Genomic DNA, 24,966 nt, shown 5'->3' with positions numbered 1-24,966 from the left:
GGCTCTAGTTTAATAATATTTAGGTTAATAAAAGCATAATTATTTTTTTACTTAAGAATTTAACACATCTGGTTTACTTATATTGGTCATTCCATTAAAGTATTGTTTGAGGACCATTTCAGATTTGAAATTTGTATAATTCACACACAATTATAGACTAACAAGTGATACTGAGCTCTAATCAAAGTGCCCCAAAAAAGAGCCTAAAGAGATTCTAAGAGTAAAGACTATTAATTCATAATGTGCTTGACATTTCTGCTGGAATAGTTTGACTGATTTTTAGCCAATTATTATTTCTGAATTTCTTCCTAAACAATGTTCATGTTTAGTTTCACTGACTTTGCTATAAAAATTCAGTAAGGCTCTGAAGTAAAGAGTTGGAATGAAGAGAAATGTTGCATTGTATATTTAAAGCCTGTATGTTTTAAATGGAGATAGTTAAATATGATAGCTTAGCAGAGTTTTAGTTTAATGCTTGTGCAAATAAACTTTTCTCATTTATGTTTAGGCTAAATCTGAAATAGGATCCAGTATGTCTGAAATTTTACTGTGAGTATGAAATATTTGGAACTATTTTAAAATGAATTCTCTATTTGTTCTTTTGAATGGTTTGAGGTATTTCTGAGTTTTTCTCTTTGTAAAGTGGTATGTCTGTGAGCCCACATAGTTGGTAGTTGTTTTGTATTCATATTGTCAAGTATTCTACCATCTCCTTCAATAAGAGAAAACTGAAAATGAGCAATAAATCCAACAATGAATGGGGCTATTAGGAGGCTACATAGAACCTATAAAACTAAAATGCTTCGAATGTAGTGTTCCTTTATTAATAAAGTTCATGCTTTGTTCTGATTTCGACTATCTTCTTTCTTCCACAGACATTTTATAACATAGTATTTATCAACATGAACAATTATTTTCTTGTTATCTTGAAGTGAGCTATGCTTTTTTAATTCTTTGGAGCTTAGTTTATTTAATGTCTCTTAAGACTTTTCCTGTAGACTGTCCTTAAGCTCTATTTTTGACATATATTTTTTAACATTCAATCTTATTAAAGCCAGCTCAAGCAAATATATTTTATCTATATTATCTATTAGCTTTTTTAAAAAAATGGATTAATATTTGCTTTAAAATCTATACAAATTAAGACAACTTGGAAAATATCCATACCAATCCTGTAATATTTTTAAAAATATTTTCAATATGAAATTAGGGAAGAATAGTTTTCTATAACACTCAGGTTATCTCTAATTATTAATTTTGGATTCTAATTGTTAATTTGAAAACCATTTAAAAAATATGGGCAGGTTATGGCCAGTGTGGCTTACTTGGTTGGAGCATCATCTCATACACCAAAGGTGAGGGGTTCAATTCTGGATCAGGGCACATATGTAGGTTTTGGGTTTGAATCCTGGTCAGGGTACGTGCGGGAGGCAACTGATCAATGTTTTTCTCTCATATCAATGTTTCTTTCTCTCTCTCTCTCTCTCTCTCTCTCTCTCTCTCTCTCTCTCCCCTCCCCTTCCTCTCTCTAAAAATCAACTTAAAATTTTTTATATAAATTATCGAGAATATTTCAATTCTATATATAAATCACTTCATAGGTTCTCAGAATTTCTATCTTATTTGCAAGCTTGTTTTTCTTTCATCCTTCTTTTCTTTTTTAAAAAAAAGGATACAAAATTATTATGAAAAGTTCAGGAAATACAGTTAAGCAAAAATACAAAAATGAAAATTACTATAATTCCAGCATGTAAAGGTAACCACTATTATTAATCCATTAATGTTTTTATCTATTTTTCCAATATTTTTAATATATTCGTTTTTTTAATGGGCTTATAATATACAGGGGTAGGCAAAAGTAGACTTACAGTTTTTTATATGGGAAAATAATAATACAAGAATAAACTTTTGCATACTAATAACTATAAACCTACTTTTGTCCACCTCTGTACATACTGATTTATTAGCCTTCTTTTTCATTTTATACTCTATTTTGAAAACATTTTCCTGCCACCAATTATTTGTACATAACCTTTGATGGTTCTCACAGCTGATTTTAAATATTTCTGTTTATGTCTAAGACTTTTACAGCCCACTTTCCTGTTTTGCTGGGGAGACAGCAAAGAAGCTCAGTTTCCCTTTTAAAGCTAAAGACAGCTTTGCCAGTGTCTCGGGGCTTTTACTTTCTCCTTCTTCGCTCCGTGTCAAAGACTCACTGCCTGCTCTTTTTTTACCTACCTTTCGGGGTTACTATCACACTCAGGATTACTGGTGTATTTGCTTTAACAAATGCCACATGAACTTCAAAGAACTCTCAAGAGCAACCCTAGACTAGACATCTAACCTTTATAAGTTGCACATAAAAGTCATCTATTAGGTAATTGTAGGCCCCCTTTACACTGAAATAATAGAAGTTTGGCTATACACCCAGAAAAAAGACCTGACAAAAATGATGACCACTTACACTATTTGTTCGGACAAGATTATAATGTAAAAATGGAGGAATAATCCTTATACTCTCAGATTAAGAGAATTTCTAGTGTTTAATTGTTTCAGGTAGACAAGAGTGTTGAGAAAGGGAACTCATAATTAACTTACTAGAAAATCCTTCAAAATGATGGAACCTAATCATCAACCCTTTGCCAGTCGAGTAAATTAAATTCTTCCCCACTCGTATCTCTAAATTGCAATCCTGTACAAGGAAATTATTGAATCTAACCCTAGGCAGTGACCATGTTTTAGAGCTTACATTTAAGCAACATATCTCCAAGAATTAATTTTGAGGCTGACTTCGTTCCTTTTGAAGAATGGCTTGAAATGGGCCTCATGCTGGAATCAATTTTTTAAGTGTATTTGAAAATGAATAAGGATATCTTCCCATAGTTGATGAGTCTCCATTAGTAAAATACACATTGTGTGGTTTCCATAATTATGGCATCACATTTTCTCCAGTAAAATTGCCAGTAGGGAGAAGAAAGTTCTTTTAGATGGTATATTGAATCATTTATTTTTCAAAAAATGGAGACTGCTAGAGCTCAGATACCACTTGGAAAATGCTTGTTAATTAGTTTATGAAGCCAATGGAAGAATTTAGTGTAATTATAAGGAAAAATGATGCATTTCTCAGAGATTCCTTGAACATTTTTTGAACCAAATAATATAGAAAACAAGGAAACCTTTTAAAGGAAAAAGGTAACCCAGAAATGAATGGCTGGAGATCATTTCTCTTGTCCTTTTTTAAATTCATGATTGGATCTCCAAAAAATGCTTTGAATTAATTTTGTTTTTAATTGCTAATCACTGGAGGCCAGGAAGAAGTTCAGAAACCCATTTCAGATGACTTCTTATCAAGCCAATCAGGAATACAAATTGTTTTACAATATCAATACAATATACTAGTATCACAAACACTGAAAAATTATTTGTTCTGATGCTATCCCAAATTATATAAATTGATAACCAAATGTTACAATTGGAAAATATCTTAGAACTATTTAACTCTTTCTTGAAGTACTTTTTCTCCCGAATTTGAAAGAAGAAAAAATAATTTTCAATCTGACTTCATCCCTTAAAATTATTCAGTACAGCCCTGACTGGTTTGGCGCAGTGGATAGAGCGTTGGCCTGTGGACTGAAAGGCCCCAGCTTCGATTCCAGTCAAGGGCATGTACCTTGATTGTGGGCACATCCCCAGTAGGGGGTGTGCAGGAGGCAGCTGATCGATGTTTCTCTCTCATCGATGTTTCTAACTCTCTATCTCTCTCCCTTCCTCTCTGTAAAAAATCAAAATACATATATATTTTTAAATTATTCAGTACATAATCGGATGTATTTTACAAAGAATGTTTTATTTGGAATTAACCAAATTTGTTTTCTGTCAACAATAAGTTTGATTTGTCTTTTACAGTTCTCAAGTAACAAACATGAGGACTGAACTCTCCTTCAACATCCAAGCCCTTGCAGTTTGGGCTAATATATGTTTAGTAAGAAGGTGAGTCATATAATATTTCCTGTTATTTTTCCCATGTTTATTAATTAAATTCATATTTTCAATATGTCATTGTAGAACATGGCCTCTAGTATTTTATATTTCAAATAAATTTAACCACTTCTATGAAGACAAATATGTATTATTTTCTTGATAGTTTTTGTTCTGATTATAAATTAGTGATTTTGAAAGATTGAACAGTGTATTACAATCTAACTAGGCGAGTCATTTAATGTCTTAAACTTCGGTTTGATCCCTTACTTTGCCCATAGCCAATTATTATTGCTTTACAAAAGAAGCAAACAACTATTTGAATTCCTCTAAAGATAAAAGTAACCTTCAATGATAAAAAACTAAAAAAAATCACTATTAACCTTCATTAATTTGTAGCCCATCAAATATATATATATACATATATACACTATATATATTTATAGTTTTGTTTCCTTAATACCTAACATTATATTGTGAGCATTTCCCTATACCACAAGAATATTTAAAATCATTTAAATGTCTGTATAATTAAATATTCTCCTATTTCAGGATCTTCAGATAGCTTCCAGTTTGTCCACTATTATAAGTGATACCAAAGCATTTTTATAGATTAATCTCTATCCACATTTCTGGTTATTGTTTAAAGATTTATGCCTACATGTCAAATTACAGGGTCAAAATGTGAATATTTTTAAGGCTCTTGATATATATTATCAAATTAACTTTTCTTAAAGACTGTACCAATATACATTCTCATGCAACCGCATTCTCGCCAATACTATTGAGATTTGTCATTTTATTATTTTGGTGCATGAAATTATCCTTTTGTTTTGCATTTGTTAATTACATTTTAATTTAACAAGATTAATAATTTGTATTTCTTCTGCAAATTTTAACTTTGTATCTTTTGCTGCATATTTCCTAGCTGTCTAGAATATGGAGACAGTGTATTTTATGACTATGTTTTGGTTATCTATTCCAATTCAGATTTGAAACACTGAGATCCTTCTTTAGTCCTACTTAAAAATGGAAAGTTTTAGAGTTCCAGATATTTTCCTATAGTTTAAAACTATGTAATAGTAGTATTGGTATTCTTGTACACAAGTAATTTTGGACTTATTTTAATTTTTTATAGGGACAGACAGAACCCATCATTAGTGTGGCTTTTTACTGGAATGTTTTGCATTTATTCATTGTTCTTTGCTTGGAGGGCAAATTTAGATATTTCAAAACCACTTTTCATGGGTGTGGTAAGTTTTATTTAGATATATTCTTCACAAACTTTCTGGTCAAAAGATATATCAGTTTGTCTCTCATGAATCTTGTAGAAAAGCAGATTATCTCAGAAATAGTTAAAATTATATGTGCATTATTATAATAAAAAATTAAATTATTGAACTAGTAAGGCAAAGGCCTCTTTTTCGGTAAAAATGCATTGTTTAGTTAACACAATAGTTAAATAGAAAAATAAATGTAAGGTAGATTTAAGTTAGGCATTTTATGTGTGTAATAGATATAGGTACTACTGTATTTTTCCTGGATTTTTTCTAAATAGCAAAGAAATATGAGTTGTAATTGGGGGCTCTTATCAACACAGTTTATTATTTCTTACCTCACTTGTCCAGGCCTATGCAAAATAGCAACCACATTTCTGTTTTTAACTGGCTACCATTTCTGAGATTCTCCATAGTAGAAACTCTGTAAATGGAGACAACTCTTTCTTAACAGCTGAAACAATTTTTTATGTGTTCAAATGGCCCAGTAGATAGTATCCTATTTAATCACCTGAGTTCTGAATCAGTTGAGAAACAAGATAACAAGCAGTAGAATCACCTTTATCACTGATAATGCTCATGTTGGAGAATGTGGTTTATGTCTGTGAGCGAGGGGGCTTTCTCATTCTGCATCCACAATACTAGTAGGCAAACCTACCCACCAGTCACAGGTAGTGCTGCACAGGCCAGGCCTTCTGTCCCCCACTCCATCCCACTGGTACCACAGGGACAGAGTCTGCCACTGGGCAATGCAGGTCCAGTCCCAGCTCCCAACTTGCCCAGTAAGCTCAGTCCATACGGTCCTACAGGAAGAAATAAGTGAGAGGGCAGCGAGTGTTAAACTAACGGCACTTCTGCACATGGAAGGGAACATCAGGAGTGAGGCAAATGCCTTTCTCCACCTCTTCCACTTTACATATTGCAGGAGTTCAACGCCAGGTCCATAGTACCGAAAAGGATGTGTGGGTCCCAAAAGGGAGCTTCACATGTCAAACTGGGAGGAAGGAATGTTTGAAAATTGAAAACTAAAGTAACATGGAGTTGGATCGGGGAAGTCAGTAAGCAAGACCTGAATGACAGCAGGCATAAGCAACTAGGTGTAAGCAGTATATTTGTAAGATATGTAAGTACCAGATTGATTGCAGATCAGTCACCTTGCTTGCCTCTTCGCAGGTGGAGCGATTCTGGATGCAGAGCAATGCTGTGGTGGCAGTCCTCGCTGGCATCGGGCTGGCCACACTGGTTTCTGAGAGTAACCGAGTGCTGAACACCAAAGGCTTTCAGTATCTAGAGTGGCTTTCAGCAGCTCTTTTTGTAATTTACCAAATATATTCTAATTACAGGTAGGAAGTGGTTATTTTTATGAAAGGTAGCACTCAAGCCAGAGATGTTTGGATATTTAGATTCTAGAACTTTATTTCATCTTCGCCTTCAACCATTTTTCAGAGTGAGACAGCTTGGTCTGAATGCTGTGGTCCTTAAACTTTTGAACCAGAATCTCAGCATGAGTGATATGTAATTGAGGGCATTGCAAACAGGGTGGTGCATGTAAACCATTTGTGTATTTTCCTCTAAGGAACTCTAGAGAGAGTTTGTAGAGTCTGCAGTATGTGTAAAATTCCATGATGTAAAAGACCACTTAGATAGGGAGTAAAGATATTTGGGCATTGTCGTATGCCCTAAAGTAATTCACTCTAGGCTTCAAAGATTTCGTCTTTTGAGTAGTACCTGGTCCTTACCTAGTTCATTCTGTAGAAGTGAATATTAATTATCTATAATAATAAAAGCATAATATGCTAATTAGATCTGACGACCTTCTGGATGAAGCTGGGGCTGTGAGGGAAGCCCAGGTCCTGGGTGCCAGAGGGAAGCTTGTGCCAGCAGCTGGGTGAAGGAAGGCCTACTCTTGCATGATTTTTGTGCATTGGGCCTCTAGTTTTAAAATAAAGGTCTAAAACAAGCATGTCAAACTCGCGACCCGCGGGCCTCATGTGGCCCACAATGAATATTTTTGTGGCCCAGCCAATATAACAGTATGTAAGAAACGTTTTAGTAAAAATTTCATAACTTAATTTTTACAATATTGTTATACATAATTATTAATAACGAGCTACAACATTTGCTAATGACTTATTACTATAATTGTGTTGCATTCATTTCCCTTACATGCCTTACGTGCAGGTGCACCATTTCTCTCCACTAATAGTAGTAGCGAATATTTTAGCAGCCGATTGCCACGTCATTAGTCTTGGACTGACTTGTTTGGTGTGCGCAACAGGAAATATTTTGCTTTCAGAGAACAAGAAAAATAGGTTTATTTGTGTTATGCTTATTTGTGCAGTTATTCTGTGTCTGGTAACTTAATGTTCAAGAAAAAATATTAATTAATTTTTATTAAAATGTCCTATTACTTTATGTTAACGATTACTCATTTATTTCAGCTCTTTGTATTCAGTGTGTCTCTATCGAAATAAACCTACATTTCTATGAAAATTGAAGCTTTTGTTTTTTTGCGGCCCACATAAACTTAAACCTTGTTTATTTGGCCCGAGTTAGCCTTTGAGTTTGACATGCTTGGTCTAAAAGCTTCTTTAACCCTTAGGCATTATTAGTATTGTATGTATTTTTCAAAATCTTTTAAATAATCATGCTAATGAAAGTCTCAGTCTAACTTAAAAGATGTCCAAGTTTTAGGTGATAATTCATTTATTTCCAGCAGTATTGAGTAAACATTACAGAAGTGGAAGAGTCCATGGGAGTTTTGTAATAAGATTTGATTGGTATTTTACAAGGTTAAATTTCCTCTGTCAACTTAGCTTTAAGAACTGATGTTCTTTATAATACCTGGGAAGAGCCAGTGTTAGGAAGGCTGCATCACCAGGACACCTGGTGGGATTCCAGACCCAACTCCTTAGCCAGCTCAGAAGGGTTTGCCAAGCCCACAGTGTGTGTTTACCCAACCTTGTTTTTATCCCAGTCTTCTGGCTCCGATCTTTTGGCAATCCAGGTTCAACACCACGGATATCGGCACAGGCTGGGTGGCCTTATTTTGTTTTGATTCTTTTATTTGCCCCAGGTGAATGGAATAGATAGCAACACTGCTGGGTGGTAAATGTGAAGCATCATCCTGCAAAGTAGGGGATCATAGGAGGAAAGAGTTGCATCGGTTACAAAGGCAAGGATAATATTTTGTTCCTGGAAGGGCTTATTTGCTTTGTGAGACTAGCCTACCGATTCAAGTTTCGGCTGTGTTTCTCAGTATCATTAAATGTAATAGACCTGAGGAGACCAGGAAGGACATTGCTTGCTCAGTTTTTTGATGCTTTTGCTTTTGTAGTCTTTTTCTTATTCTATGGGAAGTGCTCAGAATTCATGCCAGTTTTTCTTTGAAGTTAGAGCCTTCACTTCATCACTGAAGGGAATTGCACTGCTTTTGTTATAATGCCTGGAGAGAAGTAACAACTCAACCCTCTCTTCCTTCCCTCTCTTCTCATTGGCCCCATTCTCTAATGATTTCTTAGTCTGGAAGGGAGAGAGAAACACAGGGAGCCTGTAGCTCAAGAAGTGGTGCAAAGGGTCAATCTGGCATGCAAGAGTCAGACAAAGGGCATCCCGATTTATGCTACAAACTGGCAGATTTCTTTCTGCATTTCTGGATATTCCTTTGCACTAAGTGGAATTAACATGAAATTACCTTAAATTCCAGGTGGAATCAGAAACCTTACTTCTTTTTAGTTAAATTGGATACACTTTTAGGAAAAGTAAAAGGTCTTATTCTTGAGCCCTAACTGATTCTCTTTTTATGAAAATGATTATAATTCCAGAATTGAAACAATACATTGATTTTTTTTCTCAAGTGCACAATTAGTTCCTTTTTTTTTCAGATGATAGTGTTCACTTTCAAATATAAGCATGTCGTTGGAAAACATAAATTTGAATACTTTGAAGCACTAAATATAGATTATGTGATGGGAAAGGAATGAGGCAGAAAATAAGGCCAGTCTTATTAAATCTGAAGCAATATGCTGCTATTTTAATGTGTTTTTTTATTCTTTTATTTAGCATTTGTGACCAAAAGACCAACTATGTGATTGATAAATTTGCGAAGAACCTTCTAGCCTCTATGCCTCATGATGCAATTATCTTACTCAGAGGAGATTTGCCAGGAAATTCTCTCCGTTATATGCATTATTGTGAGGGACTGAGGCCAGACATTTCATTAGTGGATCAGGAAGTGAGTATATGAAAAATATACTGAGAATATAGTAATTGTAATCATTTAAAAACATGTTTTTTTAAAAAAAAAACCTGTATTTTAACAGTGTATGGGTACAGTTATCATGATCATTCTTAGAATATATATCATATTCTTTTGTTTATTTCTTAACTAATGGTGTAAGTCCTATGAGTTGCCTCTGCATTATTTAAACTGAGTGTTTAATGTTAAAACACATTTTAAGAATGTGTTTCACGTTAGATTCAAATAATATACTAGGTCTCTAGTTCACATGACAAACCATGGGAATATTTTATTGTAAATTTATTTTTAAATTGTTCTTTTATATACAAATTAACACTGCCCATTGGCCCAGGGGTTAGAATAAATTAGGTTGAATATAAAATAAGTCATACTGCAGGTAAGTAAACATTTCACTCAAAATAGAAATTATTAATCATGATTCTGCTATAGAATTTTGTGTGAACTTTATTGATCATATGCAAAATATATGGTCAGAAAGGACTTGTGAAAAGTCCTAGAAGTGAATCTTCTAGAACTGAAGAAATATATTTAAACTATAAGAATTATTATTTAAACCATAAATACTTAAAAGGGAACAAATATGTATTTTTAGAGCAGTCATAGGAAAAGAGAAATTCTTAATCTTAAAAAAATACTATGATTAATTTGGTTGAGAAAATTATTAGATGCATTACTTATTTAACAAATTTTGTTGAGTTAGTGAATAACTAAAACTTTTTTGGAGAAAACTTTATAAACAGATTTGCAAATATAGAGAAACTTACAAATGATACATTTTTATAAGCAGTTTACATTTATACCTAGTACGCTGATTAATTTTATCTTCAAGCTAGGTTATTTGTTGATAATATGGTATCACAGTATGGTTTTAAATACTGTTTGAGTTGGCAACTACTATATGTCATTGAGAAGCATGGATTTCAATGTTAACTAGACCAAAATTCAAGTCCTCATCACTTCTTGAATATGTGACATGGAACTAATGATTTTTTTTTCTCTCCTTATTTATAAAACGGAAATGACCATCATATAAACATAGAATGCTTTTGAATGCAAGAAGCAAAATACCTGATAAAGATAAAGATAGTTTAAAGTTTTTAATCTCACGTGACAAATAGTCTGGAGATAGTTGGTGCTAGGTTACTACAAGCAATTCAGTGATGTCTGTGTTCTGGGGCAGCTTCTCTGCAGGTACCTTGACCTGATGGGTGCCCTCTTCCGAACATCACATCATGAAACCAAGCCACAGACTTCTTCTAGGGCCTGCCCCACCCCCTTTCTCTACTGGGAGTAACATGTGCCCCAGAAGCCCCAAGCAGACCTCCATTCGGGCCACACTAACCAAAATTGTCATATGCCCACTCCTAACCTATCACCAACAAAGGGGAATGACTAGACCCAAGCATATTGCTGCCCTGGTTACTGATCAAAGTCAGGATTGTGTTCGTGAGAAAAAAGAGGTACTAGCTGTTCAGTGGGCATTCACAGTATCCTATATAATAAAAGGCTAATATGTAAATTGTCCCCTCGACCGGGAGTTCAACCAGGAATTTGACCAGGGGGTGGGGCCGGCTGGCCAACCGCCTGTAGCCCTGGCTAGCCTGATTGGCCCTAATCGGGGCAGGCCAGCCAGACTCCACCAGTGCACGAATTTGTGCACTAGGCCTCTAGTCAGATATAATTGTTCTCACATATAAGGTTGTTATGAGAATTAAATGAGAAACAATGTCATAGCACACCGTGGGTATTTAATGTTAATATCCCAAGAACAAACTATTGGGTAATAAAATCAAATTCATTAAGTATTTTGTGCCCTAGCTGGTTTGGTTCAGTGGATAGAGCGTCAGCCTGTGGACTGAAGGGTCCCAGGTTTGATTCCAGTCAAGGGCACATGCCTGTGGTTGCCAGCTCAATCCCCAGTAGGGGGCATGCATGAGGCAGCCGATCAATGATTCTCTTTCATCATTGATGTTTCTATCTCTCTCTCCCCTCTCCCTTCCTCTCTGAAATCAATAAAAAATAAGTATTCTGTGAATATTTGCCATATACACTTACATTAAAATTAGTCTGGCTGGACTAGGAGTATTTTCTTTAAAAAAAGAAAATCTGTACAAATAAAAGTATAGCTAAGTATATATTAACTATGGAATTAAGAAAAATGACTTTTCTGATATTAATGATTTATTTTAAATGTCAGCATATGTAATTAATTTGGAGATACTAATAAATTCAGATAATTTAGCCAAAAGGTTTTTTATCTTTGAAGCCTAGATTATTATATGATCAAGCTTCTCCCAGGCAGGGATTATAACTTCTTCTTTATAGGTGAACAATATATTTTTTTAGAATGGATGAAAGAACGGAGTAATGGCACATCTTTATTTTGCCTAGATTATCTAGTCTGGCCATCAAAGACATTTCAACTTCAGCAAACATAATTTGAGAACTGTTCTATGCCAGGCAGTGTGCTAGGTGCAGAAGCACAAAGAAGAGAGGATACAGTCTAGCGAGGAATAGTCTAAAAGCTATACTAGAGGTAGGTGAAGTGCTGCAGTAGCATATCATTCTGCTGTGGAAATTGGGGAGGGTATCCTAAAGGAAGTGATATGTAAGCTGGTTTTGAAAGTTGAGTACACATTCTCCAGAATGGGGAAGGTCATTCTGGATAGTACCTCAAATGCACGAAAGCAAAATGAAACTAGATGCTGACCTTACCCATGAGAGTCATAACTTAAGACTTGAAATCCTAGTTTTAAGTCATTACAAGAGTGGTCAATGCCACATACCTCAGTTGTGCTTGTATGTATTTTTCAATTATGTTTATTTTTTTAAAGATTTTTTTTTTACATTGATTTCAGAGAGAGGAAGGGACAGGGACAGAGATAGAAACATCAATGATGAGAATCATCCATCGGCTGCCTCCTCCATGCCCCCTACTGGGGATTGAGCTTGAAACCTGGTCATGTGCCCTGACTGGGAATCGATCCATGACCTCCTGGTTCATGAGTCAATGCTCAACCACTGATCCACACTGGCCGGGCCCATTATGTTTATATTCGATGAGCATATACCCACATTTTAGAACTTTTTTTGTACTTGCTAAATTTGATTTTTCTTAAAGAGGTATAATAAAAGCATGACATTATATGTTATTTTTCTGGCAGATGATGACTTATGAGTGGTATTTACCCAAGATGGCAAAGCATTTACCAGGTGTCAACTTTCCTGGGAACCGGTGGAATCCTGTGGAAGGAGTATTACCCAGTGGAATGGTCACATTTAATCTTTATCATTTTCTTGAAATAAATAAACAGTAAGCATTCTTTTAATGTAATAGCTTTTCTAAAATCTTAAGCTGTTCTAAAATTGTTTATGTAGCAGCTGTGCTTCATCCAAAAGACCAATTTTCTACACCTATTTTCCTGTCACCGGTGAGATTATCTTTGTAATTAAATTGAATATCTGTGCATAAATGAGACCAGGCAGAAATAAATGTTATTGTTCTGGGTAAAGGAAAAATAAAGACAGATTAGCAAGAATAGCAAATAAGATCTTAGTACAATTCAGAGAAGTTGGAGATGTGCCTCCTACTTGAAATCATTGCAGGTGAATCACAAGCAATTATAGTTTCCCTCTGATCAACACCATGGCCCCCTTTTAAGTGTAAAGGAAATGGCTTCCAGGAATAATCACGACATAAAAATAGCTTAAGGATTTCTTATAAAGGATAAGGCATTTTTATAAATAAGAAAAACACCTACAGTTATGGTGGCTAAGATAACATGAGAATTGTGAATTCCATACTTGAGAACATAAAATTATTCATAGTTAAGGTCAAGAATAAATAACTCCTCCAACAGTATAGTGTTGAACATTTCTCCTGTCTGTGAAATGCATGCAATTGTCCAGAGTGTGAAGAAGAAAAACTTATTTCGTAATTTCTATTCTCTTCTAAAGGGGACTTCAGAAATACTTTGTAAATTGCAAAGTTAAATTATCCCTTACTAAGAACATAATAATATACTTTTGGTGTTCAGAACCTGGAGTTTACTGTGCCTCATGAAGTAATATGAAGGTAATGGATATAAACGTGCTGTGACAGTAACATTTAATTGTTCTATTTTGGATTAAAATTCTAAGTACCATTAACATCACCAAATAGGCGTGTGTGTGTGTGTGTGTGTGTGTGTGTTGTGTTTATTGAACATTTATTGAATATGCCTTGTTCTAGCTTATATTAGGCCCTGGCATTATAATGAGACCAGTTCCAAATTTAAGTAGACCACAACCCAGTTGTATATAAACATGGGTACAAATACAACTGGCCATAATATGATAGGATAAGCTCTATTCTAGCAAAGCTTTGTCAAGTGTGAGACCCAGTAAGTGTTCAGTATGTGTCTCCTGAATGGATGATTTAACTGACAGTATAAGCCAAGTGTTCTTGGAGCATGCTTGAGGAAGCAATGAATTCTGCCTCGGGGCATTCGTTCAACATTTATTTAATAAATATTGGGTGTCCAATGTGTCCAAACAACTATACTAGCCACAGCTGCATGGATATCCCTGCAATTACAGTGTTTTCCTATACGCTTACAGGTGCTATCTTAATTATGAAACAGATAAATTATAGTATCATCTGGTAAGTGTGATAATGTTAGTATGTGCAGAATGTTGGAGACCTAAAGGCTAAGTAGGAATTTGTCAAGTGGGTGGGAGAAGGCTGACTCAAGGGAGTTGCATGTGCAGAGTCATGGAAAGGACCTGCTGAGCTCCAGGGACACGGGTGGCCCAGTGAGATCAGAGCTCAGAGCTTAGAGGGCTAGGTGAGGGGATGAGTGTGGAGGGATGGTGGGGCCCTGGTCATGAAGGGATTTATTCTATAGGCATGGATGAGGCCTTTCCTCATTATGGAAATATCTCATGCTCCTTGTGGAAACTATAGACGATACAGACAAGTATAAAGAAGATCAATATCATCTCTCTTTCAAGGACAATCACGTTAACACTTTAGGAAGCTTTTCGGGATTCCATTTATTTTTAACAAATTACTTATTTATATGCACACATACATACACTTGTATAATATATTTTATATAGCTGGGGTAATACTGAGTTTCCTGTCAGTTTTTCACCTAATATCTTGTTATGAGCATTCCCCCACGCACTCAGTAAATGGTCTTCATTAACATCATTTTTGGAGCTATATAGTATTCTCATATAGATTCATGATAACTTACCAAGTATTGTTGGATATTGTTGTTGTTTCTAGACTTTTGCTATTGTAATACAGCATGGTGACTTCTGAGTGTTTTTGCATATGAATGTCAAATTGTCCAAATATTATTTGTTGAAAACATTATCCTTTCTTCACTGAATTGCCTTTTTACCTTTCTGTGTATTTAAAAAAAGAAATCCTTCTGGGGTTTTTTTAAATAGTATTTTCATGTGGTTTCTTCTAGATAAAATATACGTGGGATCATGTTTTATTATTCATTCTGACAATATCTACTTTTCATTTATCTACTTTTCATTGGTGTATTTAGACCATTTGCATTTAGTGTAAATATTGATATGTTCAGATGTATGTCTTCCATTTATTATTTGCTTTTTGTTTGTTCCCTCTTTTTTATTCCACTGTTTGCCCTTTCCTGCCTTCTTTTAGATAATTTGACTTTTTTAGTATTCCATTCTAAATTCTTTATTGGGATTTTTACCATGTCTTTTGGTAAATTATTTTTAGTGGTTGCTCTTGGGATTACAGTATACATACTTTACTTTTCACAGTCTATTTAGGATCATATTTTAGTACTTCAAGTGGAATATAGAAAACTTACTGCTACATAAGTCCCTTTAACCATTCCACTTTGATTGTGTTGTCATATGTATTATATCAACATGTGATCATTTTCAACTGTCATCTATAATAATAAAAGCATAATATGCTAATTAGACTGGACGTTCTCCTGGGCATTCTCCTGGACAACCTTCCAGACAAAACCGGGGCTGCGAGGGAAGCCCGGGTCCCAGGTGCCAGAGGGAAGCTGGTTCTGGCAGCTGGGAGAAGAAAGGCCTACTCTTGCACGAATTTCATGCATCAGTCCTCTGGTGCATATATATTTAAAATTTAAGATGAAAAATTGTCTAAAATATTAATACATATATTTACCAGTTCTGTTGCTCTCCCTTCATTCCTGATATTCCGAGTTTCCCTCTTGTATTAATTATTGCTCTCGCATCTGAAGATATTCCTTTAACATTTCTTTTACATCAAGACTATTATGCAATGAATTTTCTTAGTTCTCCTTTATCAGAAAATGTATTTCACCTTTATTTTTGATGTATATTTCTAGATATGGAATAATGGGTTGATAATTCTTCTCCCCAACCCCCAGCACTTTATTTTTTATTTTTTTTATTGATTTCTGAGAGGAAGGGAGAGAGAGATAGAAACATCAGTGATGACAGATAATCATCAATCGGTTGCCTCCTGCGTACCTCCTATTGGGGATCGAGCCCGCAACTGGGGCATGTGCCCTGACTGGAATCAAACCATGATCTCCTGGTTCATAGGTCAATGCTCAACCACTGTGCCACACCAGCTGGGCCACCAGTACTTTAAAAATGTTATTTTATACACTTTTGACCTGCATGGTTTCTGTTGAGAAATCCAGAGTCATTCAAATCATTGCTTCCTTGTGTGATGAAATGTGTTGTTTTCCTTGTTTGCTTTCAAGATTATTTGTCTTTAGTTTTCAGGAGTTTGATGATGGTATACGTGGCCATAGATTTCTTAGAATTTAACTTGTTTGGGGTTCATTGAGTTTCTTTTTTTCCAATTTTATTTTATTTTAATTTCTTTATTGATTAAGGTATTATATATGTGTCCTTATCCCTCCATTGCCCCCCCCCCGACTTATGCCCTCACCCCCTGTTGTCTGTGTCCATTGGTTAGGCTTATATGCATGCATACAAGTCCAGTTTCTTGAATCAGTAAGGTGTGTCTTTTCCAAAATTTGGGAGCTTTTCAGACATTATTTTTTAAACATTTTTCTCTTCTTTTAGAATTCTGATGATACGAATGTTTTTGCTCCACAGGTGGTTTCTTATAATGTTACAAACAGATAGGTTTTATCATGTATGTCTGTTTACTTCTCCCCAGCCCCCCAAACAGCTTTTTTCACACTAATGTAAATTTCAAACAATCTGTTTGGGAAAGATTTAAATAAACCGAAATGGTTGCAACTGGCTTATTGGTGACTAAGGTTTAGGGAGTCAAAAATGACCCATCATGAGTTACATTTATTTAACATTTAGAACTTTAAGGTAAAAATATATCATATGTTTTTTTCTGTTTTCTATAGAAAAGAAACATTTGTTTGCATAGGAATTCATGAGGGTGACCCAACCTGGCAAAAGAACTATTCACTTTGGCCATGGGGCTCTTGTGACAAATTGGTTCCTTCAGAGATCGTATTCAACCCTGAGGAGTGGATTAAACTTACAAGAAATATCTATAACTGGACTGAAGAATATGGACGGTACGAATAGAGTAATATTTTTTATCAGAGTATAGCAATTTGTGTGCCTAAAAAAACACTCTTTTGAGATGCCTTTAAATTTTTGGATATTTTCTATTTTTATTAGTTATTAATATAGTCATTTGCTGCCCACGGAGTATCATAATAGAGAAGGAGAATATGTATTTCTTGTCCTCATGTTTGAAGAACAATGGGACAATGGAAGGGAAAGGGAGGTTGTGGTTGAGTGGACATAATAGTTAGATGCATGGAACTCCTGTAATGCATATTGTCTGCCAGCCTGTATCTCATATCCTTAAGGTGGAAAAGATTCATTAACTACGGCTGAGCTTTAAAAGTCACTCTGGGTCCTAGCCAGTGTTGCTCAATGGTTATAGAGTTGGCCGTCTCTGGTTGTGGGTTCCATTCCCAGTCAACGGCATGTACCTGGGTTGCAGGTTCAATTCCTAGCCTGGTCGGGGTGGGTGCAAAAGGCAACCAATTGATGTGTGTTTCTCACATTAATGTTTCTCCCTCTCTTTTTCTCTATTCTCTCGCCCTCCCTCCCTCTCTCCCTCTCTCCCTCCCTCCCTCCCTTCCACTCTCTCTAAAAGAAATGGGAAAAATATTCTCAGGTGAGGATTAACAAAAAGAAAGTCACTCTGTAGCATGTAATAGTTTCCACATCATACAGTGGTCATATTTCTCTTTCTTCTAGAGTGGCAGCTAACTTCTCTATAGGGAAGACTGGGACTTGAAATTTTCTTCACAATTGTTTATGTTGTTTTGGGCATGGCTACTCTTCCTTGAAGCAACTTTCTCCCATATGGAAGCTGAGTCACCATCTAAAGAAAGGTGCCTCCATTGCCTATGTTTAAAATATGAATTATTTAAAGATTAGATAATTATTGCTTATAGTTCCAGGACAACAGGCAAGAATCATATGAAAAATGCTCTAAAGGATTTTTTAATCAAATTGAGCAAACGGACCACATTGCTGTGCATGAACCAGAGATGGGTAGGTAGGTCTACATCAGAGCACTCTGAGACCACCGTGGGGAGAAGATAGAAAATAACCTCTTCTGTAAACAGCTGATGACAGTACAGTACAAGGACACAACATAACTCATCTTCGTTCAGTCAAAATGGATACATAAGAGAACGTTTAATTAAGAGAAAGAAAGAAAATCAGTAAATAGTTTAGCCAATGTTCCTTGAGCAGCATCTAGCTCCAGCAGTGATGTAGCAAAGCCAGGAGGCCCTTCTCTTCAGGCCTGTCCCTTGCTTCCCAGCTCGTTGGCTCTTAGCTGTGTCCATAGAGTGGCTGAGGCCTTAGCCCTGCCCCTTTGCCTGGCTGACAGTGACAGTTCTTAGAACAGCTGGCTCCCTAAATGCCTCTAGCCTCTTCCCACCAATCCTTTGTTTGCTCCCATGAGGCACTGGGGCCCATTATGCAGATTAAGAACACATTTACCAAAATTTCAAATTGCTAACAATCCACCTTTTCTAGGAGAATAGGTTTTTTTATTTCAGTCTCTATTGGTACATCAAGATCCAGTCTATATTTTATTTTTTTATCCTCCCCCGAGGATATTTTTTCCATTGATTTTATTTTAGAGAGAGTGAAAGGGAGGGAGGAGGAGGGGAGAGAGAGAGACACCTACTGATTGCCTCCTGCACGAGCCCCTATTGGGGGTGGGGTGCAAAGCTGAAACCAAGATACGTGCCCTTGACTGGGAATCAAACCCGAGACCCTTTGGGCCACAGGCCGACACTCTAAACCACTGAGTAAACCCATCCAGGGCAAGATCCAGTCTATTTCATTTGCCTTATAAGATTATAAAAGATTACATGTCCATAGCAATATATGTGGTTGGCAGAAAAACGTTACTGTTTTCTTGTAACTACAGGTTTGATCCATCTTCTTGGGAATCTGTGGCCAATGAGGAGATGTGGCAAGCAAGGTGACTAATCTGCACGTCTGTGTTTGCGGCCTGTTGTTAACATGGCAGAGAAGTAGCCTGTGGCACTTTTCATTGAGGAAACGGGGGTGGGTGGTGATAATAAAAATGACATTTATGGGCAATCATTTTGTTTGAGGCAGTGTACTAGTCATTATGATGAGTAACCTCATTCATCCTCACAACAACCTATCTGAAAGTTATTACTATCTCCATTTTACAAAAGACTACATTGGAGGTGGAGAGGGTGCTTGTCCAAGGCCACTTAGCTGCTAGTGCCCATCTGACGCGGACCCGCACCACTCCTGTCCTCTCCCGCCTCAGCTAAGCCAGAGTGAGTGTGATGGAGAAGTTGATAATGACCGTGCCCACGTGTAATGTTCTAGTTAATTACTTAGGCACGTATTGCATACTTCCCAGAAGCCAGGCATTGTGCCAGGCACAGAGACTGCACACACGAATACGACACAGTCCCTACCCTCGAGCTGCTCAGACTATGGAGCAATCAGATACATTAAAAGAGATCTGAATATGAATGTGCTCCGTGCTGTACATTTCTGTTCTTCCTGTATGGAACGCTTCATGGTGACGCTATTGATTCTCTTGGTTCCTGTCATTTAAAAATAATTCAAACTCCCTAATGCTAACAGACTTTGGCCTAAATATTAATGTAAACGTTCTAAATGATACAGATGGGGGTCCCATGTACACAGGACGTACTTCCTGCTGCAAAGGCAGGAAGCTCACTCCGGGCCAGGGACTGTGCTTTGCACTGAGGCTTGACTTAGGGTGTATAAAGGGTTTACTTATAAGTTTAAAGAAGTTTAAAAAAAATTGTCAAGAAATCCAGCTCCAAATTAACAATTTTAAAAATAGATATACTATAGTTTATGCAATAGTGTTTATGAAAATATCAGAAAACGGCATATTTCAAGTTATCAGCCTAGTTATAAAGACAAATACTTTGAAGAACTGAACAAAGATATACCATATGTTTGCACAATTCTTCTCTATGATTGAATGCAGGAAAGCTGGGGGAGCAGTCACATAAAAGAAGAAAGCAGGTTATTATTCGGTTGGGTGTTGATTTAATTGGTGTGCTGAATACAATTTGGATGAGTTCGCGTGGTCAAAGCGTGCAGCCACCTTTGAGGAGCTGGTCACACACGGCCTGAGCCATTGCGACGGGCACCAAACTCAGCAAGTCCCCCGCTCCCTGCTTCTCTTGCATAACAATAGTGCACATCTTGGTGGGAAATGATGTATAATAGTGATGATGAACATAGCTTTTTTCTAAAAGATCTGGCAATCAGTGTGAAAGCAGCGTCTTGGCATTTGGGGGAATAAGGGATTAATGTTGGTGCAGAGTAAACATTTGAATCTTAGAGAAGTAAAAGTGATGCAATAAAGGGTTTTGTATGTTCTTTATCAGTGGAAAAGTCTGGCAGATAAATTTGAAATTGACAGCATGATTTTAATGAAGTGTTTTCCCCTCACCCTTCCAGGATGAAAACACCGTTCTTCATTTTTAACCTGGCAGAAACTGTAAATGTGCCTTCAAATGTGAAAGCTCAACTCTACACTCACGCATATGACGTATGGTATACTTCTACATATATCAGTATATTAGAGGCCCGCTGCACAAAATTTGTGCACTTGGGGGGAAGGGTCCCTCAGCCTGGCCTGCACCCTCTCGCAGTCCGGGAGCCCATGGGGAGCGGGCCTAAGCCGTCAGTTAAACATCTTTAGCCCTGCCGCAGAGGTGGGAGAGTCTCCTGCCACCGTCGCTGCGCTTGCCAGCCATTAGCCCGGCTTTTGGCTGAATGGCGCACCCTGCCATGGGAGCGCACTGACCACCAGGGGGCAGATGCTCAATGCAGGAGCTGCCCCCGGTGGTCGGTGCATGTCATAGCAACCAGTTGTTCCACCTTTTGGTTGATTTGCATATTACCCTTTTATTATATAGGATTTGGTGGGAGGGTGGAAGTTGTTGGGATGGAGAGAGGGTGTGTCACAGAGTTTTTACTTTTTAGTTTCCAGCTTTATTTGCCATTATAAAGCAGTGTAAATGGAAAAAATACTCATGTATCACAAATAATACTAAAGTAAATGGCTGTCATTGGCAAAATAATGGTTCCCCTGAAGATGTCCAGAACCTGTGACCTTCCGTGGTGGCGGGGACGTGGCAGAGGTGGTGGAGGATCTGGAGGTGGGGAGATTATCCTGGATCATATCCAGGTGGCCTAGTGTCCTCACAAGGGTCCTTATGAAGAGGGAGGCAGGAGGGTCAGAGTCTGGGAAGGAGATGCGACAGTGCAGGCAGAGGTCAAAGAGGAAGATCTGAAGATGCTAGGCAGGTGGCCTGGGAGATGAGGAAGGGACCACAATTAGGGAGTACAGGCAGCCTCTGGATGCTGGAAAAGGCAAAGAAACGGGTTCTAGAGCCTGCTGATTTTACAGTTCCCTTGATTTTATGACTTTTGACCTCCAGAAGTGTAAAATGATAAATTCATATTGTTTTATGCCACTATATTGTGGCGATTTGTTACCATAGTAATGGGAAACTAACTTTATTTAGAAAAGAAGTTCTTGCCAAACCGGTTTGGCTCATTGGATAGAGCATCGGCCTGCGGACTGAAGGGTCCCAGGTTCGATTCCGGTCAAGGGCATGTACCTTGGTTGTGGGCACATCCCCACTGTGGGGGTGCAGGAGGCAGCTCCTCCAGAAGTGTAAAATGATAAATTCATATTGTTTTATGCCACTATATTGTGGTGATTTGTTACCATAGTAATGGAAAAAAAAAAAGAAAAGAAAAGAAGTTCTGGCAGGCCACCCTCTATTGCAGGAGTCATGACCCTGCGACACTTGAAACGACAGGCCATGGCTGGTGGAGATTTCATGAGAAAGATGAAGGGGAAGAGCTTAGCTTTGTCTTCTGACTGTGGTCCCAGGAAGCCAAACAAACGTTGAGACCCAACCACACTAAGGGTCTTAGTAGAATTTTGAAAACTTGATGAAGTAAAGAACAGGAACAGTTCCTGAGCGCTTGCTCTGTGCTGGGGAGTGTGCCCCGCCCTCTCCATGTGTCCCTCATCAGAGGGAGGATCAGGAAGAGAGTAGGAAGAGGAAAAAGACTATGGGGAAAGGTAGAAAACAATGCCAAGCGAATGAAAGGGTGGAGGGCAGGCCCTGGCTGGGTAGCTCAGTTGGTTAGAGAGTTGTCCCAATATACCAAGGTTTCGGGTTTAATCTCTAGTCACAGCACATACAAGAATCAACCAATGAATTTATAAATAAGTGGAACAACAAATCTCTCTCAAATCAATAAATTAAACAATTTTAATTTAAATTAAAAAAAAGAGAAAGAGTGGGGGTTTAACTTCCTACTTATTTTTGGTGTATTTGAAAGTATATTCATGAAAGTGCGGGATAACTTTCCTGTTTTGTGAAGTGAAGGAAACTTCGGGGGGAATTGCTTTAAAAAGCAACTTAAACACTGAGTATTATAAAATGTCAAAATGGCATATCATGCATGGATTGTGGTACTTTTCATGTGGATGCTATTTAAAAATAAATTAGAAATGCATTTGTCTGCTCTAGAGTAGGCATTGGGGAAATAGGTAATATATTGGGTTCCTTTCAAGTGAGTGATATGGTGAATACAGTCGTAATTCAGAAAGCACTTGTCCCTAGAGAAAACATGGTTGCTGTTCTGAGCTCTCATGGAGTCTTCTGTAAACTCAAGTTCCTATGGATCCCACTCAAACTTGACAATCCCAGGAAGGCTGAAATTCCCATGCAACAAGTGTAATCTTCCATTTTGCAGATATATATCTACTTTTGTAAAATTTCCATGGTTTTCCACCAGAAAACTATCCAAAAAAAGTCCAACTCTGTTTAATTACTACTACCTCTGGTGTTGAGAAATAAAATTTCTAATTCCTGTGGGCAAAGTTTTCACGATCAAAATTGTAATTATAGGATACTATGAAGATTTTTAATGTTTCATTCTAAAGATATCTCTTAAAGGCTATTATGCTTGGCCTGTTCAATGCTGGGTTTGTTTTAATATTGCTATTGTTATTACTGTTGTTTTAAATGTAGAGAGATATTTATGTAAAAATGAGGGACAAAATTTAAATTCCTTCAAGTTCTTTTCCCATGCAGTTTTCTAAAGAAAGCTATATTTTTTTCTCCAACAGCTAAATTTAGAGTTTCAACCTTTCTGCCTAGTGAGTAAATAGCTTTCCATGAATTAGAACTAAATCTCTTTCCCGGAACATCTTTCTGCGGGAAGAGCATTTGTCCTGACGCAGTGTGTCCTAGGTTTCCTCTGCAACATCTGAAAAACCCCAGAAGCAGTTTTAGACGAAGCACATTTGCCTCCTGCCACTGCAGTAATTACAGTAGCCTCCTTGCATTTTCTGCATGGCCTGGCAACGATTAGATTTCTACCGCAGGCTGCTTGGATTTTTTTTTTCTTGTGTTATTAATTCTTCTGTTTTCTGGTGTTTTTGGGGGGGAAAGTAAAGAGATAAGAATGAAATACCATCATTTTTCTGTCTTCCAGCTTTATAAGGAGATTGTCTATTTACAAAAGGAACACCCAGTGAATTGGCATAAGAACTATGCCATCGCCTGCGAGCGGATGCTGCACCTTCGGGAAGGAGGCGCAGACCCTGAAGTCTTGTTATCGGAAACCATCAGACATTTCCGCCTCTACACTCAGAGAGCGCAGAATGACCCGCAGCTGGCTGATATTTCAGCCGCTCTAAAGCACCTAAGAAAAGAACTGCAGAGTCTGAGAAATAGGAAAAATGCCTGAGACAGCAAAATGTGGAAAACCTGCTTGTCATCCTGCTTCCAAATTTTTGAGGTCCAAAACTTTTTCTTCAGAGAAAAGAAACTGATAAAAAATTGAAGACTTAAGTCACTTCCCAGATAGAAGTAATTGGGAGGGTTGGGGGTGGGGTGGTTGTGACTGAATTGTGCTGTTTATACAAAATCTGTTTATCCCCTGTCCCCAAGTTAGCATTTCAGGGAGAATCTTCCGAACATCCTTCCCACTTTCGCAACTTTTCACCTAATGATGTTGCTCCATTAGATTCTAAAAGAGAATGGACTCTATTCATATACTTAAAATATTGACTGTGCATCTTTTAAGGTCCCTGCTTATTGGGATCAGTTTTGAAGGTTAAATTCTTCAAACATTAATACCATACCAAAGACATTTTCTGTTTCCCAAAAGTGGCTTTAAAAAAACCCCACAAAAAAGTGAATCTTGTTTTGCTGCAAGTCAGAATTCTTTTATTTTTTTTATTTCTTATTAGCTGTGGTTGTTACATAATCTCCTGTTTCAAGCTAAACACCAACCGATGATATTTTGAAAAAAGTTGGGGTTTTATTGTCTTAGGCAATTCTCTGAAAGCACTGAAAAATAAAGCTAATTCACTGTTTGCTTTTTTCCAGTCGTGTAAACTGGTTGGCCAGTAAAAAGAATTTTTTAATTCCTTAATTAATTTTATATTTATGTTTTGCTTCTGTTTGTGCTCATAAATCTGGGCCCAATAATTAGTAGGCTCCTGCTGCCAAAATGCAAAAAAAAAAAAAAAGAAGAAGAAGAAGAAGAAGAAGGCGGGGATTCGAGGGGGAGGATGGGGAAATGGTTCAATAAATTCATTTTTGTTACAAGGATCTTTTATACATATTACTAAAGAGAACATAGTAAGAAATGCAAATAATGGTTCTTTATTTTATTATGACAGTTAATTAATAGCAACCTGTTTTAATGAATAAAGTCACTCAGAGTCCTTCAGCACTTCCTAAGTAGAGGCCCGAATCCGTAGGGATTCTTTTCCCCCCGATTGTATAGCTCCGAGACTCCGAGCACTATATAGGCCCCTGTATAGAAATGCTCACTAATGAAGAGGGAGGGCTAGAAGCTTGTCTGCATTCAAAGATCACTGGT

At 37.0% G+C, this 24,966-nt stretch overlaps 1 protein-coding gene across 2 annotated transcripts in view; it reads left to right on the top strand.

The window, feature by feature from the left end:
- Positions 1-24,736, top strand: part of TMEM260 (transmembrane protein 260) — a 57,144-nt gene extending 32,408 nt beyond the window's left edge. The window contains exons 7-16 of one of the 2 annotated variants that reach the window (XM_006099781.3): positions 509-549; positions 3,907-3,990; positions 5,117-5,231; positions 6,429-6,598; positions 9,318-9,489; positions 12,681-12,829; positions 16,881-17,057; positions 18,947-19,000; positions 20,503-20,593; positions 23,569-24,736. In XM_006099781.3, coding sequence (XP_006099843.1) covers positions 509-549; positions 3,907-3,990; positions 5,117-5,231; positions 6,429-6,598; positions 9,318-9,489; positions 12,681-12,829; positions 16,881-17,057; positions 18,947-19,000; positions 20,503-20,593; positions 23,569-23,823 — 1,308 coding nt within the window. In that variant the 3' untranslated portion in view covers positions 23,824-24,736. Of the gene's footprint in view, positions 1-508; positions 550-3,906; positions 3,991-5,116; positions 5,232-6,428; positions 6,599-9,317; positions 9,490-12,680; positions 12,830-16,880; positions 17,058-18,946; positions 19,001-20,502; positions 20,599-23,568 lie in introns of both variants that reach the window. The other variant, XM_023763423.1, reaches the window with a different exon arrangement.
- Positions 24,737-24,966: the final 230 nt, after the last annotated feature.

Source organism: Myotis lucifugus, unplaced genomic scaffold (genome assembly GCF_000147115.1).
Source record: "Myotis lucifugus unplaced genomic scaffold, Myoluc2.0 scaffold_284, whole genome shotgun sequence".
NCBI classification, from domain to species: domain Eukaryota; kingdom Metazoa; phylum Chordata; class Mammalia; order Chiroptera; family Vespertilionidae; genus Myotis; species Myotis lucifugus.
This window is presented reverse-complemented; position numbering and strand designations above follow the sequence as displayed.